General features: G+C 36.4%; 1 protein-coding gene and 1 long non-coding RNA gene across 2 annotated transcripts; one reads left to right on the forward strand and one right to left on the reverse strand.

The window, feature by feature from the left end:
• Positions 1-352: 352 nt before the first annotated feature.
• LOC140015223 (uncharacterized) lies at positions 353-4,010 on the reverse strand. The gene is made up of 10 exons (XM_072067136.1): positions 3,840-4,010; positions 3,566-3,698; positions 3,321-3,406; positions 3,156-3,216; positions 2,469-3,001; positions 1,999-2,146; positions 1,609-1,884; positions 1,280-1,506; positions 601-757; positions 353-519 (listed from the first exon to the last, which is right to left on the reverse strand). Exons 1-10 carry the CDS (start codon positions 4,008-4,010, stop codon positions 353-355), a joined length of 1,959 nt encoding a protein of 652 aa, XP_071923237.1.
• A 9,832-nt stretch (positions 4,011-13,842) lies between these two features.
• LOC140015039 (uncharacterized) lies at positions 13,843-16,617 on the forward strand. The gene is made up of 3 exons (XR_011821801.1): positions 13,843-14,306; positions 15,670-15,726; positions 16,393-16,617. It is a non-coding gene; the product is annotated as an uncharacterized lncRNA (long non-coding RNA).
• Positions 16,618-18,995: the final 2,378 nt, after the last annotated feature.

Genomic DNA, 18,995 nt, shown 5'->3' on the forward strand with positions numbered 1-18,995 from the left:
CTGAGTTGCAGCTTGATTTCCTCGCTTCGTAATACGCTTAACTAGAATGGTTATGGGTTCGAGCAACAAGTGACCTTGGTCAGTGATAGCCGATGGTAGGTGAGGTGCAACAGTATGAGACCCCACAGTATTCTTCAACAATGAGATGTGAAAAGTTGGATGGATGCGTGCATGGTCAGGAAGTTGTAGCTTGTAAGCCACTTTTCCTACTCTCTCTATGATTGGAAAAGGTCCAAAATACTTTAGAGCTAACTTCTGACAACTGGAGGATTTAAGGGAGTGTTGTTTATACGGATGCAATTTGACATAAACCAATTCTCCAACCTTGAACTCCCTGTCAGTCCTACGGCCATCAGCAATTTTGAGCCTTCTGCAGATTGTGCTTGAGGAGGTGCAATATCTTTTCCCTTGCAGCTAAGCTTCTATTCACTGCCTCAACCACAGATGAACCAAGTAAATATGGGACATGAATAGGAGGCAGTTGCCCATAAACTACCTGAAATGGGGTGATCTTCGTAGCTGAATGAAAGTTCATATTATACCAGAACTCAGCCAGAGATAACCAAGAATACCACGTACGGGGCTGCTTGCTTGTCATACATCTCAGATATCCTTCCAAAAATCTATTTACCACCTCAGTCTGCCCATCTGATTGTGGATGATAGGAACTAGAAAAGTGCAACTGGACCTTCAAGAGCTTGAATAGCTCCGTCCAGAATTGGCTGAGGAAGATAGAATCCCTATCGCTAACAATGGTCTGAGGGAGGCCATGCAATTTAAAGACGTGATTCATAAAGGACTAAGCAATCTCCAGTGCTGTATAGGGGTGAGATAAAGCGCAGAAGTGTGCATATTTGCTCAAGCGATCTACTACTACCAAGATGACTTGTTTTCCTTGAGATTTTGGCAGGTCTTCTATGAAATCCATAGAGATATCTGCCCATACTTTAGTAGGTATTGGCAATGGTTGTAAGAGGCCTGGGTACGCTACCAAATTTGCCTTATGTCTTTGACAGATATCACAAGCAACAACAAAATTGTAAACATCCTCATGCATGTGTTTCCAATAAAAAGTTTCCCTTAGTTCATGATATGTCACCAGGTTTCCAGAGGGGCCTCTAAAGGAACAAGTGTGCCAGAATTTTATGATCTTATCTCTGAGCATTCGGTCAGCTCCCACTACCAGCTTACCCTTCCTTCTCAACACTTGGTTGTCCTAGCTATAGTGTTTGGCCCGGGAATGGTCCCCTGAGATCAGCTGCTGAATGATATCCTGTACCTTAGGATCTGATTGCCATGACTGTTGTATCTCAGCTAACAAATCCGTGGTAATTCCATGGAGTGCCCAAGAAGTGGCTGTTGTATGAGGTTGCCTGGATAACGCATCTGCAGTGACATTCTCAATACCCTTCTTGAATTGCACCTCATAATCATACCCATCAATTTGGACAACCACTTCTGCTGACTTGGTGTTGAGATCTTTTGATCCATCAGATATTTGAGACTCTGATGATCAGTTTTGATAACAAATGTCCTCCTAATAGATAGCATCTCCATTTCTGTATTGCATTGACAATAGTTAGCATTCCTTTTCATAAACTGACAAGCCTTGATGCTTAGGTGCCAGAGCCTTGCTAAAAAATGCTAGTGGCTTCCCCCTTTGTAGCAAAACAGCTCCAATGCCTGAGTTGGAGGCGTCAGTTTCTACCACAAATTCCTGAGAGAAATCTGGTAAGATTAATACTGGAGAAGAAGTCATAGCAGCTTTCAACTGGTCAAATGCAACAGTGGCTCCATCATGCCATGCGAATGCATTTTTTTTGAGTAAATCAGTCAAAGGTCTTGCTATATGTCCATAACCTTTGATAAATCTGCAATAATAACCTGTTAATCCCAGAAAACTCCTTAGCTCCTTGATCGTAACAGGTATAGACCATCGCTATATGCATGCAATTTTCTGAGGGTCCGCACTCACCCTATCTGTCGAAATTAAGTGACCTAAGTACTCAATCTGTTCAATAGCGAATGAGCATTTAGTCTTCTTCACCTTGAGTTGGTGTTGGCGCAATGTATCAAACACTTTTGTCAAGTGTTGAAGGTGCTTATCCCAGGACTGGCTGTAAATTAGGATGTCATCAAAGAAGACCTATAAAAACTTCCTCAAGAAAGGTCTGAAGATGTCGTTCATTAAGCTCTGGAATGTTGAGGGAGCATTGGTGAGACCGAACGGCATAACCATAAACTCATAGTGTCTATCATGAGTTCAAAATGCAGTTTTAGCAATGTCACCTGTATGCATCCTGATTTGATGATATCCTGACCTCAAATCCAGTTTAGTAAATATAACAGCTCCAAACAATTCATCAAAGAGCTCTTCCACCAAGGGTATAGGAAATTTGTCTTTTACCGTAACTTTGTTAAGTTCCCTGTAATCTACACACATTCATCAAGTCCCATTTTTTTTTTACCAAGACAACAGGAGATGAAAAAGGACTATTACTAGGTCTAATAATGCCATTATTCAACATTTCAGTCACCAATCTTTCAATTTCACCCTTTTGAAACGTAGGGTATCTATAAGGTCTAACATTGATGTGTTGTGTACCCTCCTTGAGATAAATTCTGTGATCATGCATTCTAGCAGGAGGTAATTCCATAGGCTCATCAAACACCTCATGGTATTTCAATAGAAGTAAGTCAAGTTGGTGTTTGTAGGGGGTTACCTTCACGTTAGGTTCCATGGTGGCGCAATTTGCAATCATTTCATCGTGGTCATTTTCTGCCGTTACCAGACATAGTTGACCTGATTCAATTTGTTCAGGTTTGTTCAAGAGTTTTTGCATTTGTTTCTTGGAAACCACTTGGACTGGGTGTTGCCTGGATCCCCTCAATACCACCCTCTTGCCCCTTTGAACGAACTCCATTTTCAAGTCTGCAAAATTCCACTTGACATCCCCTAAAGTAGATAACCACTGCATTCCCAGGACTACTTCACAACTACCTACAGGCAACACTAGTACGTCTCCCTCAAATTCCTATCCTTGCATTATCCACTGGAACCCTGAACATAAGGTGGTTGTTGTGAGGGAGTTTCCATCTGCTACCACTACTTTAACATGCGCGACTTGCACTGTTCTTAGACCAAATTTCCTCACCATGTTGGGGTGTAAGAAATTGTGGGAGCTCCCACAATCTACAAGGATACTGAAGACTCTCCTGTCAATTTGACCATGTATCCTCATAGTCCTGAAATTAGGAACCATCAAGCTGCATATGACATTTGTGGAGATTTGAGCTAGATTGCCTTCTGTCAACAATACCTGATCATCATCCTCCAAGCTTCCCGATTCCTGCTTCTCAATCCCTTCTTCAATCTTATAGAGTTGTCTTCTCTGGCATTGGTGGCCTGGGATTTATCATTCACTGCACCAGTAACAAAGACCCTTGGCTCTCTTTTCATCCATCTCTGCAGTGCTTAAGAACCTGGAGTTTCGCCTCTGCCCCTCCAGATTACTCACTCCCCTTTCTCCTAGTTTCGGTAATATAGGAGTGTTGTTCGAGCTACCTTGCCTGGAGTAGTTCATACTGGTGCCAGCATTTGGGGAATAGGAGGTGGACACTCTCGATGGTCCCGGGTGCTTGCTTTGTTTCCAGGCACTCAAAATTTGGGCCTCAATTTTGACAAGACCAACTGCATGCTGTAGATCACGTGGCATGAACATCCTTACTGCCAACTGAATTTCCTCCTTCAACCCCCTTATGAAGCAACTTACTACATATTGCTTTGGGAGCTCTACTCGATTCAGTAGTTCTTCGAATGACTCCTAATACTCCTTCACAGTCTGGGTCTGTTTTAAGCTCTTCAGATCACCCATAGGATCATCATAAAGGCAGTCTCCAAACCTCGATCCTAACGCCCTCACGTACTCCTCCCATGAGGGTGGATCTCTGGAAATCCTACCCTTCATGAAAACTTGAGGCCATTGAAGAGCTTTCCTCTCCAAATGCATCGCAGCAATCCTGACCTTCGCTTCTGACAGTGTTTCATCTATTTCAAAAAATTGATCGCACGTGTATAACCAGCTCTTGAAGTCGTCTCCTCCAAAATTGGGAACTCGATGCGAGAGAATCTGGTCGAAGCCTGATAACTACCCCCATGACTCCCTTGATGATCATTTCCAGAAATGCGTGGGGATTTTGACTCTTTGGCTGCAAACTTCCACCACTAAGTTCCTAATTGCTTCCAGTTCCCGTTCGAATTGTTCCCTCTGTTCCTTCAGCAAATTCTTGACAGTCTCTTAGAACTTCCGGTTCTCTTGACCCCTAGTGCCTTCTGCCATTCTCACTGGACTTTCCTACCGAGCTAGGATGAACCAGCTCTGATACCTCTGATACAGAAGACAGAAAAGGACCAAATTTCCTTTTTAGAAGGGGTGGAAATGGAGAACACCCCTTGGTGATGAAAGAAAGACTTTTTATTGATGATCAGAATTAAGAGAGAGAATTTGGGAAAAATGAAATGATCCAAACATCAGCTGCCTATCTTCTTCAGCTCCTGTCCTTTTATGCATGTAGAGAGGCAGTGGAAGGAGAGTTAGTTATAACTACTCGACCGCCTTTCCATATTCGTGCCATGCATGTGACCTGTACGTAACTAATTTCCTACCCATGCATAGCAGTTACTATTTCTGTTTGGCAGTTATAAGAAATCAAACAAGAAAAACAATTACAGAAGGAATGCAAGTCTGCTTATTACAAGAATGCCCCTAGTGATTATTTGTGTATGTACCAATTATAAAGTCAATTTGTGTCATTGTGGTCATGAAATAGTCCAGGAAAATTAAAAAAAAAAAAATTCAGCTGTTAGGTTTCTCTAGTCACAACCAAATTAGGGTTTCATTCTTTGTTTGCTGTCCAAATTAATTCGTGCTGTTTGCATTTGTTTCTTGTTCCAGAAACTCATGTTATTCATGTTTCTTGACTTTTCAAGTTTTTACAAGAGAATTCAGCCTTGGCTTTTGAACAACAAAAGAAAAAAATTTCTCTAGTGATAACTTCTTTAAGGAACTTGAAGTGGTCCTAGGGTTCTTGATTGTTCGTTTGTGATTCTGGAAATTATGATCAAAGTAGGCTAACCCTGTAAAAATTCTTGGAACTTGAGCCAAAAATCCAGAATTTCTTGAAGTTCTTGATTGTTTGAAACACAATCTTGAGGTTCTTGAAGTTTTAGTCTCGATTCTTGAAACTTTGTTCAACCCTAAAGCTGCCTTTCTTTGAACCGAGGAATCTTGAGCTGTTTGGGGGGAAAACTCTTCAAGTTTTGTTGTTTCTTGAATTCTAGAAATTACCTTATTGAATTCTTGAAAGAATCTTGAATTTTTCTGGGATTTGGGATTTAGTCTTGTGTGAAACAAAGCTGCAAACAAAATTCCAGCCACTAAGTTCTTGTTTCATCGAAGTCTTGGCTGAAGTTGTTGACCAAAATTTGATTAATAAACTTGTTGTTACAGCCACGAATTTGATCCTTTAAAGTGTCTAGAAACACACTTGATTTGTGTTTTTGAAAGCTTACAAGTTGGCTGAAAATTAAAACCACAAACAGCTGCAATTAACATTACAAGCCCCACTCGGATTGTAGGTTTTCACATCCAACAACTTGCGGTTAATTGTTGCTGGAAATTTCATGAATTCAGGCCTGATTTTGATCCACATGGTGTCAAAAAATTGAGCCTTATTGGTCCCATTACAGGTCATAAGTCGACCGAGCAATAAAATAACAAAATAGTTGCCTTGATCAATCCAAATTCCACTCGGATTAACAGTTGACTACAACCGACAGCTCTTTTGCCCATTTCTCCTTGGGTAACTTATGAAACCAGCTGTGAAATCCTTGAACCATTGGGAAAAGGGGATCGAACCAGACTTGTTTCAAGATAAATCACTCCAAAATAAATTTCAGATTCCAACAGTCATATCAACAAAGTCAAGAAGCTGCAATCGTGTCACTTGGTCCAACAGTCTTGCATCAAGTCATTAGTATTTTTTTCTTTGTGTCATTATTGTTATTTCTTTTTTCAGTAATTTCCAGTCCAAATTCAATTTTCCAGATTACACAAGTCACAAGCAGTCACAACTAGAGTTGGTTAACTTCGTTTCTAGTAATTCTTGCGTCAAGTTGTTTCCGAGTTGTTAGGCTGATAAAATCTACTATTCTTAGTTAGTTTCGGTCACCAATCCTTGTCTATAAGTCACAAAAATAGCCAATTTTCAAACAACAACTAGAAGACAACCTCTTATAAGGCATGGTCATGTCAACATAGTCATTTGACACCCAAGTGAACCACCACAACTTTAGTTGTTCTTTGGTATTAAGTTAGTTGATATTCTTGATGAAAGATTCTAATTTCAAGTGGGATAATCCGAGGTCTTGAGAGTTATTTAGTGAGAATACTAGAATGATCATACTTGAGTGATACACGAGTAACGAGTGTATATACGTGAACTTGTGTGTTGTGAGGAATTTCTTTCTTTGCTAACCATTTTTGTAGGTCACGTAATCATGCTTAGTGGAGTTGCATCTTGTTCATATAAAACTCTTGGAGAATGAGCCTCTCAAGAAGAGGGGTTTCAAGCAATCTACTTTCAAGCACTCTAGTTCCAAACGGTCTAGTTCCAAGCATTCACAACATGAGCTTCGTTCACTTTGGGAGGAAATGGATTGTTACCATGCTCTGTGGGCATATGAAAGATATAAACGTAATTGTGATGAGTATTAGGAGGAGCAAAGGAGTTTGCATCGAGCATCTAAGCAGAGTTCACCCTCAATCAAACGAGATTCATCTAAGGAGTATCATGACAATCGAGTCATAAAGCCTAAGAAGTCTCGAATTGAGTCAAAACTGAGTGACCCAAAGGATGACTTCCAAAGTTGGACTAAAGAATTGGTTGATTCTATAATGAAAGAGATTAGACAAGTGTTGAATTCATTCTTCGAGCAAAATAACCATGATTTAGCCTATGGTAATAAAGGAGATGTTCATTCCAGGCCACCATTGATTGAAGTCTATGAATGCTACCAATGAATATGAGCTTGAAAACCTTGATGTTCCATTTACACTAGTTAGTTGTCATGAGCTAGTTAAGAAGGAATTATGTGAGAATGAGCTAGAAAAAAAGAATGAAAAATTAAGTGAGATGAGTGAACAATGGGCCAAAAAGAATAGGGTGGAAAAATGGAAAAATGATTTGGCCTTGGTCAAAAGTAAAGAGAGAAAATTGACCATGTTTGCTCAAGCCGAGAGTGTGAGAGTTTTGTCTTCTAACAGGTTAACATGTGTTTTGTTTAGTATTTCTTCTTTTGTGCAGGCTAAGCAAGGGGAAATTGAGTTGATCATTGCATGTTCTATTCCTAAATCCATTGAAGAATTTCATAGCTTCCATGGAAGTTGTCTTCTAGGAGTTAAGTCTATTTGCTATCAATTCATGGAATCGGTTGAGTTCAAATCTGTCCACACCAACAGCAAGTTCTTTCAAGCTCATCTTGAAAGGAAAATTCTAGATTTTGACTCTCGTTCTTTGACTTTGGGTTGTAAAGCTATCCAACCCGTTTCCAAATTTATCTTGTGCAATGCAACCAGATTTCATGCTTGTTCTAGCTGAATTTGATGTCCCAAAACCAGCAGCAGTCCACGATTTTTTCAGTTTCCGTTCATCCATTGAATTGGGTCATTCGTTGCCCTTAACTTCTTCATTGCTGTATGAGTATGCGTGCAAAGTTATTGCTGCCAATTCTTTCATGTTGTTGTTAGCAAGAACTAAAATTGATGCACCAATTGAGGTCGTGAGTATCTATCACTTGTGCAAACGACATGTGATTTGGCTAGCTTTTCTCAAGCTGCTTACGACGTTTTTGGTGTCCAAGCAATTTAAGGACAAATCTTTTCAAGAGGAGGAAAATGATATGGATCACTTTGTGAAGTTTAGTTTTCTTTTTTGATGGGGTGCAAATTTTGTTGGGCAGAAGAGTTTTTCCTTATAAGACATGCCTACGTCTTACGTACATCGTCTAGCTCAGTTTCACGTACATTGTGTATTGGGCGAATGGTCTAGTTTATTAGTTATTTGTCATTTGTTTTACTCATTGCTCCAGTCAATTGCATAAATTGGTTCAAGCAATGTTAGTTGGTTAATTAGTGCTGGTTTAAAGTAGTTGAGTCGTTCTTTTTAAAAGAATAAAAAGGCTAGGTCATGTTGATCATAGTTGAACCTTAGGTCGAGTTAGGGGTAAGTTTAATTAGGTGAAGTTCTAGTTTAGTTAGGAGTTTTGAATCTTTGTAAAGGCTATATATAAGCTTCAAGTGGCAAACATTTAAAGAAGAAGACATTACATGAATTTTGAGAGTTTCTCTTTCTTGTTCTTATCAATCAACGACCATGGTTGGTTGTGGCACCCTACTACCCTTATACCAAGATTTGTGAACGTGATTAATGGGTTGGGGTTTTCCCAACATTCTGTATCAATAATCTGTTCAAAATAGATCATTCCACTGCATAAGCAATTTATTTCTTCAAGAGCGGGAGTTTGGAGATTCGATTTCGAATCACTTACACAACATTTGCTAGTTCTGATCCTTCTTTTTTGCAACAAGAAGGCTTGTTTAATCCTGGGGAAACATTTCAATTTGCTGAAATAGTTTCTTAGGACAGTGCTATTAAACACGACTCAAGCTTTCTCATCTCTAATTTTGTTAGTGTAGACACCAAAATTCGTTTCATTATTTATTTATTTATCCATTTATTCCTTTTCATTTCATGATATTTTTATTTTTTTAATTTTTTAAAGAAAATCATTTTCAATTCTTTTTTTTTAAAGAAAATTAGACTGAAAAGAAAAAGAAAGGCAGAAAAAAAGAGAGAAGAAAAAAAAGAAACAGAAATCAGTTTTTGTGAAAAAAAAAAGATCCACGTCTAAACAGGAAGCAAGAAGCCAGTATAGGAGCTGGCGATTTTTTGGAGTAATTTTAGTTCATTTTTACTCCCATTTTCGTTACCTTACACATCTAAACAAGCACAAGGGAGCTAACTCCATCTTGGGACACTTGGAAACTTGATCTAATGGCATTAAATAAGCCACAAAAAATTCAGGTTCATCTCCTCCATTGCTCTTAGGGTTTGGAGGGAGGTTTTGTTCCATATAAATGCATAAAAATGCAGCATTAAGAGAGAGATTGAGAGTGGAAGGTGGCGAACAAAGAAAAAAAGAGAAAAAAGAGAGAAAAGGAGAAAAAGCAGAGAGCGAAAGAGGAAGAAAAAGTGCAGAAATTTTTCTGGAAAAAACTTGATCCAGAGTTGAGCCTCTGGACTATTTCGTGAACAAAATCTCAACCCAACATTTGTCTTTTAGAGGATTTCTTTATTTCTGAATAATCTACGATAATACAGGGACAAATTTCATTCACACAACTTTCAAGGAAAATGCCTCTAAGATCATCGAATCTGGGCTCAAAGTTGCAGGTTTATCCACACGGGATCCTCAGTGCCACTTTTCTAGTGACAATTCAGTGCCACTTCTATGTTTATGCCAAGTGTCCTGTTTATTTAATTTGTCATGTGCTATTTATTTAAATTTCTTCTACCATCACGTGATAAGTGTCCTGTTTATTTATGCCACTTTTCTAGTGATAATTCAGTGCCACTTCTATGTTTATGCCAAGTGTCTTGTTTATTTAATTTGCCATGTGCTATTTATTTAAATTTCTGAAAAAAAACTTGATCCAGAGTTGAGCCTCTGGACTATTTCGTGAACAAAATCCCAACCCAACATTTGTCTTTTAGAGGATTTCTTTATTTCTGAATAATCTACGATAATACAGGGACAAATTTCATTCACACAACTTTCAAGGAAAATGCCTCTAAGATCATCGAATCTGGGCTCAAAGTTGCAGGTTTATCCACATGGGATCCTCAGTGCCACTTTTCTAGTGACAATTCAGTGCTACTTCTATGTTTATACCAAGTGTCCTGTTTATTTAATTTGTCATGTGCTATTTATTTAAATTTCTTCTACCATCACGTGATAAGTGAGATTGGCACTGGATTTGGCACCGAATAGTGGCATAGAAGATCCCAACTGAGATTTATCAGCTCTTGAACAACTTCTGTAGCAAAGGAACTAAGTTCCCACCTACGATTTTCTCTTTTTCGTGAAGTTCAAAGCGGTGTTTTTGCTTCTTAAATCATTAAAGGTATGGTATTTCATCTTTTCCAGCCTTATCTAAGCTTATATTCACATCAAACTTGTCAAAATTCTTGCCGAACTTGTTTTCCTATTTTCTTTTTTTTTCTGCTTATTTCATAGCATTTAGATCTGATTTTCTTGTTAGGATTGCATTGAACCTTGCCTGTGGATCTTGGGTCTCATGGATTTGTGTTTTTGGGTCCGAATTCTTGGTTTTTCGCTTGATAATGTTGCTGTGTTTTGATGAACTAAAAAGAGAAGAAAGTTGCAAAAGAAAGTTATAAAGAAGCAAAGCTTTCTTCGAACCACACGCATGGAATTTTCAAAAAATTGCACTTAGACCCTTAATTTTTACATAATTGCACAACGACCCAAAAACTCCTGCATTTGAATCATTTTTCCCCTGTTAAGTTTAATCCTCTTTTGCATGCTTAAATGTGTCTTTTAAGCAAATTATTTTTGGGTTATAGGACATAATTAGCTCTTAATTTTTTTTAGGTGATTTAATGGTTTGTTGGGTTTAGTAAAATAAGATGAGAATTGGATTTGGGTTATTTTGTTTGGGTTTTTGGAAGTGGGTTTTAGTTATTTTTTATTGGATTTTAACTTGGGCTTGAAAGCCAAAGCCCATTCATTTTTGGTTGGGTCTGCTTAATAAAAATTATGGGCTAGCCCGTGTCTTTTCCCTAGGGGCTTTAGTTGGGCCAAATGGCCTTCGGCCCAAGCAAATGGTAAAAATGGCCCGATGGCCTGGTTTCTCAAGAAATTAGATCCAAAATTGCAATCTGCTCCCTAGACTTTTGCATAATTATATTATAGCCCTACAATCTTTGATTTTCTTTCAATTAGGTCCCTATTTTAATTGCAATTTGGTCTCTAAACTTTATTTTTCTTTGATTTTGACCTCTAATTTTTATAATAATATAATGTGACCCCAAAAACTTTCTTAAATTTTGCAATTAGGTTCCTAGAAGTTTTGATTTCTTAAATATAAGTTGTTTATTTTCTTTAATTGTTAATTATACTTCATTTAAATGCTTTAATTGATAGATTTCATGGTTATTTCCACTTTTTTATAATTTATTTGTTTATTAAATTGGTGCCTTGACCATTTTGTTGATTTTGGACTATGAATAGGACAAATTCAACCTCATTTAACCACTACTTCAAGGGAGGTGCCTTCTTTTATTATTTTAAATCCTCTTATGTGCTCCTACGTGTTTTTTTTATGTGTAATTGCATGTTTTAAGTGCTTTTTCTTTTAATTACTCATTTTATTCATTTTAAGTTTCATTTATTTTATTTAATTTTGATGATTAATTGAAAGGCATTTAAATGCCAAATTATAATAAATAGATGCTCAAGACATGTATTTAGCTAGGCTATGTAATAGATAGGTTTTAATTTTGCCAAAAATATAATTAGTTAGATTAATGTAATAGTTAGGTTATTATTTTTTAAAAATTTTCCCTTAGATTATAGTTAAGACCCCCAATGTAATAGTTAGGCTTTTATTTGCGTTTATTTGCTTGTGTGCTTACATGTTTATTCACTTTCACTAAAGTTTTGCATCTAGAAATTATACTTATTTGTTATGTGCTCTATGTGCATTATGTGTTTACTTACTTTAATTATACTTTATATGATTTATTTAGTTATAATAAATGAATGACGTCACCACACTAGTCCAACGCTAGTTGTGGCCTTTCCTCCTGACTTCTCACTAGTCTAACGTTAGTGAAAACTTATAGAAATGGGTTAGTCCAATGCTAGACCATTTAGACCGTCTCGCGATAGAATCACATTTTTTATGTGACAATCATCGTATTTCATACATATTTTTCATTTTAAAGATATTTTCTCACATTGCATGATATTTCCTATATATATTACCTCCCTTATCCTATTTGCGTGAAACATGACATTTAGATTTGCATTTTATTTAGGAAGTTAGAAGTAGATTAGTCCATTCGCTTGATTAGGTTAGGGGAGTCACCTTTTAAATATAAGAAATGGGCAAGTGTGTCTTCTTAATCTTAGCACGCTCGTATCCCTTCTTTGAGAAGGAAAATTTAAATCATGAATTTTAGCATCCCGTACCCATTATGTTGCATCCCTCTTTTCTAGGTCACGTATATTTATCTATATATATTATAATTCCTTTTTGCTTAAAATCTCATCCTTTGCATTCTTCGTGACCTCTACAAAGAATCATTTTGGGCATCACAATTAATGTGATTTGCACCAATTAAACTATTGAAGAGATATTTTGACCCTCTCGATATCCTTTAGGTCTAGATTTGTACCCATGTAGAAACATCCAAATGTGATAAGTTTTATAGGTTAGATTAAGAAAATTTTCGACTAACTCTTGCAACTAACCTTGGTTAGGTTGAAAGGGTGCCTTAGGTTGGATTCTATCAAATCTTTACCTTCCCTTTCTTCAACCGTGACTCCCGAACTCTTTTATCTTGTTTTCAAAGATTTGAAGTCGTCTAAAAAGGGTTTTATTTATTTTTTTTATCAACAATACATTTTTAGGTGATTTGGTACACCTAAACTCAATAACAAGTGGCGACTCCTATTTTTTTCTTAAAAAACCCTTTTTAGACTATTATTTCGAGCCCAAATCGTCGCACTTTTTAAATCCCATTTTAGCCTCTCTTTTTCTTTATTTTTTTCTAAAATCTAAAACCAATTTTCAAATAAAAATGAATCAAAAACTCATTTTTTCTATATCTAAAATCAATAAATACATTTTTTCAAACTTATCATTTTATTTCAAAAAAGGGGCGCGACAGTTAGCATAACATTGTTCGGATTATTTTTACAACATTATTTACTAGTTGTTGCCCACTTGACGACATTGTAATTTAAGTGATTAGACAATCGTCGGCAAAAGGTCAATAGAAGAGAAATGAATCTTGCATCAATTTGCAATTTTGCTAACTCTAACAGCAAGTAGCGATTTAACAAAATTGTACTTCATACAGATGGCAATTAGGGCGGGTGTGTGAAAACTTGAGAAAAAGTATATGTATGCTATGAATTTCTTTTATTTTAATTATTTTGATATTAGAAATATTATAACAAAAATTATATAGTTGAATAAATATATGCCTAATCAATTTTCTTTAAAACCAAATGTGTGGGAATTTACTGGATCGATATAAGGGAAATTGTTTTTTTTTTATAAGGTACATACAAATTAAAACAAATGAAATATCGAGAGAATGTGCGAAATAATAAAATTACGGACTCGTGGTAACCAAATGAACTAAAATGAAAATACTAAACTAACCTTGGAATTTTTGGTTAAACTACTACGCAGCCAAAGAACTAACCATCAGGAATTTATAGGACAAACCGAGAGCTTGAGGAATTGAAATTGAATAGGGGTCGGCCAATTAGCTACCACACTAAACGGTGGAAAGGAAATGAGTAGAGTTTTGGCTGCTAGCTTGGGGCGGTGAATAACTCTCCTTTGGACAGCTGTTGGAATGAACTTGTTACCAAAAATTGCTGAGTAAGCAGTGACCGAATGAGAGTTGGAATGATCAGCACCGAATGAAGAGGTTTGAGTGGTCGGCTGAGTGAAGGAAATATGTTCATTTCTCTTCTTACCAATCCAGTATTAGAAACAAAACTGAGGGAGAGTTTCGGTCACACCCATGCATTTCCAAATACCACCGAGTGAGAGGAAACAGAGAGAGTGAGGAAAGAAAGCAAGAGTGAAAGAGAGTGAGAGCAAGACCGAGAGAAACTAAGACATATTTCTCTCATCTCCGTACACCATCAAAAGGGAGGAAAGGAAGCATTTCTGATTTTCTCTTGCTTCCAGTGCAACCGAAAGAGTGAGGAGGAGAGAGTTAGACAGTGTTAGCTGCATTCATCTCGCTTGTGACCTTAGAACCGTGAGCTAAGACTGAGTACAAAGAGGTGAAACCAGTCTGCAACTCACGTATCAACTGCATCAGTGAGGGAACAGAGTGAGAGCTGGTGCAATCTGGAGGAACCGAAGCTTAAAAACTGGAGCAGTCTGCAACTGTTGAATTCTAAAGGAAAGGAGGTGAAAAAATTCTGTAATAAACCTTTACTTATTAAGTATAAGCGAATATATAAGTTACATGTTAAGTTTAGCAAGGAAAATGAATTCTTGACCAAGGAAAATTCTGATTTGGGATTGAAAAGCTGTTGGACTGAAACTGGTAGGAACCGAAAGTTCATTGGTTAGAGTTGCAGCTTGTTAACAAGTGTAGAATGGAAAATAACGTTGGAAATTCATGTAACATATATATCTCAAGTATTATAAGAGGTTTAGCTGTAGAAACTTGTGAAAAGTTGGAGATTTGGTTTGGAACCGATGGAAGAACCTTGCTGGAATTTTCCAGCTTCATCCGAATGGAGGGAAATGGAAAAGTTTCAGCTATCATTACGAAGAATGACTCTAAAATTCTGTATTAATCTGTAATATGTTGTATAATATCTCTATTTCTTCATGCATGAAAGATTTGAGTAAAAAAAATGACGGGTTTAGTGGAAGAAATTCTTGTCTTTTGCACTGATTACTGTTTCGAATTCAACCCTATGGCCGAGAGAGGATATAAACCTTGGTTCAGTTTTGTTCTTTGATTTTTTTGGCTGAACCATATGCTGGAATTAAGTGTTATTTGCCTTGGTTTGTGTTGGACAGAATGTATACTCAGTGTTTAGTGTTTTAAGCAAGTAAAAGATGGCAGTTTGTGGAAATTTTTGAAGTGGTATTGCTGGAAAATTGTCTTGCTGACCGAGAGAGTGAAGAATTGAAACTCTTATGATATTTCGAAAAAATTCCAGGATGATTGGTTGTAATCTTGTATAAAACATCTTCTAACATCTTGACTCTATCATTCATGTTCATTTTAGTGAATTTGAGCCCTGAAAAGCTAATGAAATCTGAGAGAACTTAAACAACAAATTGGATTGGAAATTGTTTTGGCCGAGAGAGAAGAAATGAAAAGTTTTCCAGTTCTACTCTTTAAGTTGGATTAAAAATGATATAATCTTAGTCTAAATACTTACAAGACTTTAAATTTGGTGTATATGTTTATATTCATCATTCTTAGTTAATAAACTTAATAAATCTCGAAGAGAAATGGAAGAAAGAATTGCTGGAATTTCACATCTTATTTAGTAAGCTAAGGAACTTGGTTTCTAGTGATTTAAAAAGCTTAAAACTTCTCTCCTTACACTTTAGAACTTTAGAACTTATGTTTGGGGTTGTACATAAAATTCCTAAACTTAAAAGTGTGAATCAAATCAAATGGGAGTTTTAAGAGTATTAGACTGCTTGGATTGGTTGAACTATGTTTAGAGAATTTTAAAACTCTAAATAAACCTATTAGAATTCACATTAAGAATACCTGAATGATTGTAGTTGTATTTTACCTCAGGAATTGAGAGTGATCAAGGGTTTAACCCAAAAAGCGAAGCTTAATCGACCTTTAACGGTGAGTGTTTTCTGAATTTATGTGTTAAACTGCTTATGTGTACCTAAGTGCAATTATATGGCGAATGTGCTTATTATGAAATATTGCTAAGTGATTCATTGTGAAGTGTTTTCAATTGTCCCTCGCATTCTAAGTCGGGAGTGTACTTTATCGCACTCGGCTTAGTTGAGCTTGAAGGTTGATAATTGATCAAGTGATATTGTAAGTGTGCATGACTGTAAGCCATGTGTGTACTTTATCACACTGGCTGAACTGGGCCCCAAAACCCTCTGTTCAACGGACTATTCGAGCCAGTAAAGGGCTTGGTCGGGTAGGACGGTAGCTTTGGGTAAGTGTTTCGGTATACTCGAGTATTACCATGGAGTAGCAGATTACTGATATTGATATGGCCATCTAAGTGAGGGAAGTGTTTATTGTTTTGGAGGTTATAAGGAGGAGTTCGGCGGAGTGTGTAGTGCATTAAAGTGGCTCTAATGCGAGCACCGTATCCTTTTAAAAATGATTGTTCAGTGAAGTGAAGTGCTTCTTCAATTGCTTAATGAAAGTGATTGTACAGTGAAATGTGCACTACTTGCTTAACTGTACTGATTTAAGTGCTTATTGATTGTTGCTTGCATGGAAACCTCACGGGCGTAAGGTCACCTTTTAGTTTTGTTTTCCTTACAGGAGTCGGAGATTGAAGAGTGATTGGATTGAACTAGAAAGTTATTTTGGGAGGATCCGTCATTCTGTGTATATAGTGTAGTCATGGTCTCTTTTGAATTTTGAGACGGCTAAATCTTTTGTTTGAGTTGGTGTGATATTAAGAATGGATATTTAGAACAAGTATTTTGTTTCTTTTATTGGACAAATTTATGTTTCAAGTTTATTGGAGTTGTACTTAAGAGTGAATGTTTAGTTGTTCAATGATAATGTTATCTCTGAAATTAATGTGAGTGAGTGAGTCTTGGCGAGAGCCAGACAGGCGATCCGCTAACTTCTAGGGTATGCCCTAGGAGAAGGTGGGGTCGTCAAAGGGTGCCCGGGGGTTGATAGGGCGAGGGATGGGGCAGAGTGGGGGGGCATTACCCATTCAATTAAAAATTGAGGTGGGAGTCCCATCCCGCACCCCACCACTCGTTAAAAAAAGTTAATATTTATATATATAAATAAATAAATAAATAATATTTAATTTATTTAGTTATAAATTTATAATAGTTATATTATTAATTATAAGTATTATATAATGTATATTAGTATATATAATATAATTAATATTATCAATTATATATGTATACTAATAGAAATTATTAATTAGTTATTCTAATTGACAGATTGTCGAACCTGTACAATAATAAATATCTACTCGAAAAAAATATAAATTTTGTATATAGCGGTGAACAGGGTCGAATCCACGGGGACTAGGGATAATTCGTTTCTTCCATAGTCCGAAGTATGGGAGAGTTTTTTGGAAAATATAAAATAACTAATTAACCAACTAATGAAACAACTAATAGAAATAAACAAGAATTAATCAATAACCAATATGACTCTAGCCAAAGGTGTAACTTTTCAGACATGGTCCATTCAACTGATCATCGATGCAAAGATAATTCAATTACTCATTAATAGATTGGTTATAGTTGTCATACACGCAATAAACAACCAGTTTTTCCTTACTTTTTCAATAGTCAATGTACGATCATTAACTATTTCCCTAACCAAGAAATAACTCTAGGTACGATCATAGGATTTAATTTCTCGATTGCAATAATAATTAGAAAAACCCAACCCTAATTAACAAACACGCTACTAGGGTTCATTTAAGTTGGATCATACGTTTCCCTAACATGAAACCAATCACGCTAGTCGCTACTGGTATTAATCAATTGAACAATTACGGATTCAATCAATTGATCTGGTAGTAGATTATTAGGTTAATTCGAATATCAGGCCCTTGACATTCAAATAACATAACAAGCATAAGAAGTTAAATCAGAAAACGTACAAATACCAATGAATAAAAGAAATAAGTAAAATAATTCGATCTCACAGATGTTTGGAACCGAGTCCTCAAATTGATTTTCGACTAGAAAACGGAGATTTAGCTCTTCATTATTGAGAAAATCGCCAACGCCATGCTATGGGAAAGAGCCAAAATCTTCGGCTCCTCCCAAGAGCTCCCCATATATATGTATGTAGCCCCGGCTGACTCTTTCTTTTCTTCCCTAATAAGTAGTAATCAAACGGGAGCCGGCCTTTCCTTTTCCTATTTTCTAGTTTCCAAAATACATTGAACTTCCTAATTTTCCTAAAAAGAAGATATTTCCTAATAATCTAAGATGTTTCCCAACTGTATTTGGAAACATGCTTCATAAGTCTTCGGCTTGAATTAGGAAACTGCCATGTGTGAATCCTGTCTTCTCTAGACTTGACAATAATTTTTGGAAAATTCCCCCTTTTATCACATTTTGCTCATTTTCCTGCAATTGGCACCATTAACCAAATATAAGTAGAATCTATCAATTAAATAATATTTGGCTAAAATGAAGGGAAAAATAATTATAAATTTAGCAACAAATTATGACCTATCAATTTTCCCCACACCTAAACCATGCTTGTCCTCAAGCATGAGAACACAAATCAAGCAATCAAATTTAAACAATGGCTATTACTCGAATCACCTATTGCCAAGATACAATTAAAACATATGTCAAGTATTAGTGGCAATTTTCAAGAAATATCTCTCCAGTTAGTTTTCAAGATCAAGGACTCTTTCAAATTTATGACTAACTAATCTAAGAATATAAAATATTCAACCAGCATCCATAAGCAAATAGTTCGACTATTAAGCAAAATCTCAACATTAAAATTCATGGATCAGCGGGCTGACAATTCATTCAAACACTTTCACATTTTTCACTATTAGCACTTTCTTTTTCTAAAATATCCCCACACTTGATTGATATTTTTTTCAGGGGGAATGCTTAGTCTTTAACCATTTAAGCGTTTTAACGCGAACTCCGACATTTGCCAAATGAAGGAGCCCAGTTACTCAGCCCTCGTCGCTTAAAAACCACATACTCATAGCTATCGTCGCTTTTTGACCCAAAAATCAACACTTGTGGTAAAAACCTCCTGTTGCTAGGCAATGATACTAGCGGAGTATAGCCGAATACTATTCCTAAATAAGCACCAAATTAGAATTAAAAATCACACAAACTCGTTTCATTTCTTAAATATGGAGAACTAAGATTAATAGTTGAACCAATTTGCATAAAAAATGCTAG

This window comes from Coffea arabica, chromosome 10e (genome assembly GCF_036785885.1).
Source record: "Coffea arabica cultivar ET-39 chromosome 10e, Coffea Arabica ET-39 HiFi, whole genome shotgun sequence".
Lineage (NCBI taxonomy): Eukaryota > Viridiplantae > Streptophyta > Magnoliopsida > Gentianales > Rubiaceae > Coffea > Coffea arabica.

Excerpts from the sequence above, each read along its gene's own strand:
- LOC140015223 (XM_072067136.1), bottom strand. The coding sequence starts at position 4,010 with ATGCATTTGGAGAGGAAAGCTCTTCAATGGCCTCAAGTTTTCATGAAG. Across the intron at positions 3,699-3,839 it reads GCTTAAAACAGACCCAGACT|CATGCAGTTGGTCTTGTCAA; the intron begins GTGAAGGAGTAT and ends CGTGATCTACAG. Across the intron at positions 520-600 it reads TTTGGAAGGATATCTGAGAT|CTACGAAGATCACCCCATTT; the intron begins GTATGACAAGCA and ends ACTTTCATTCAG.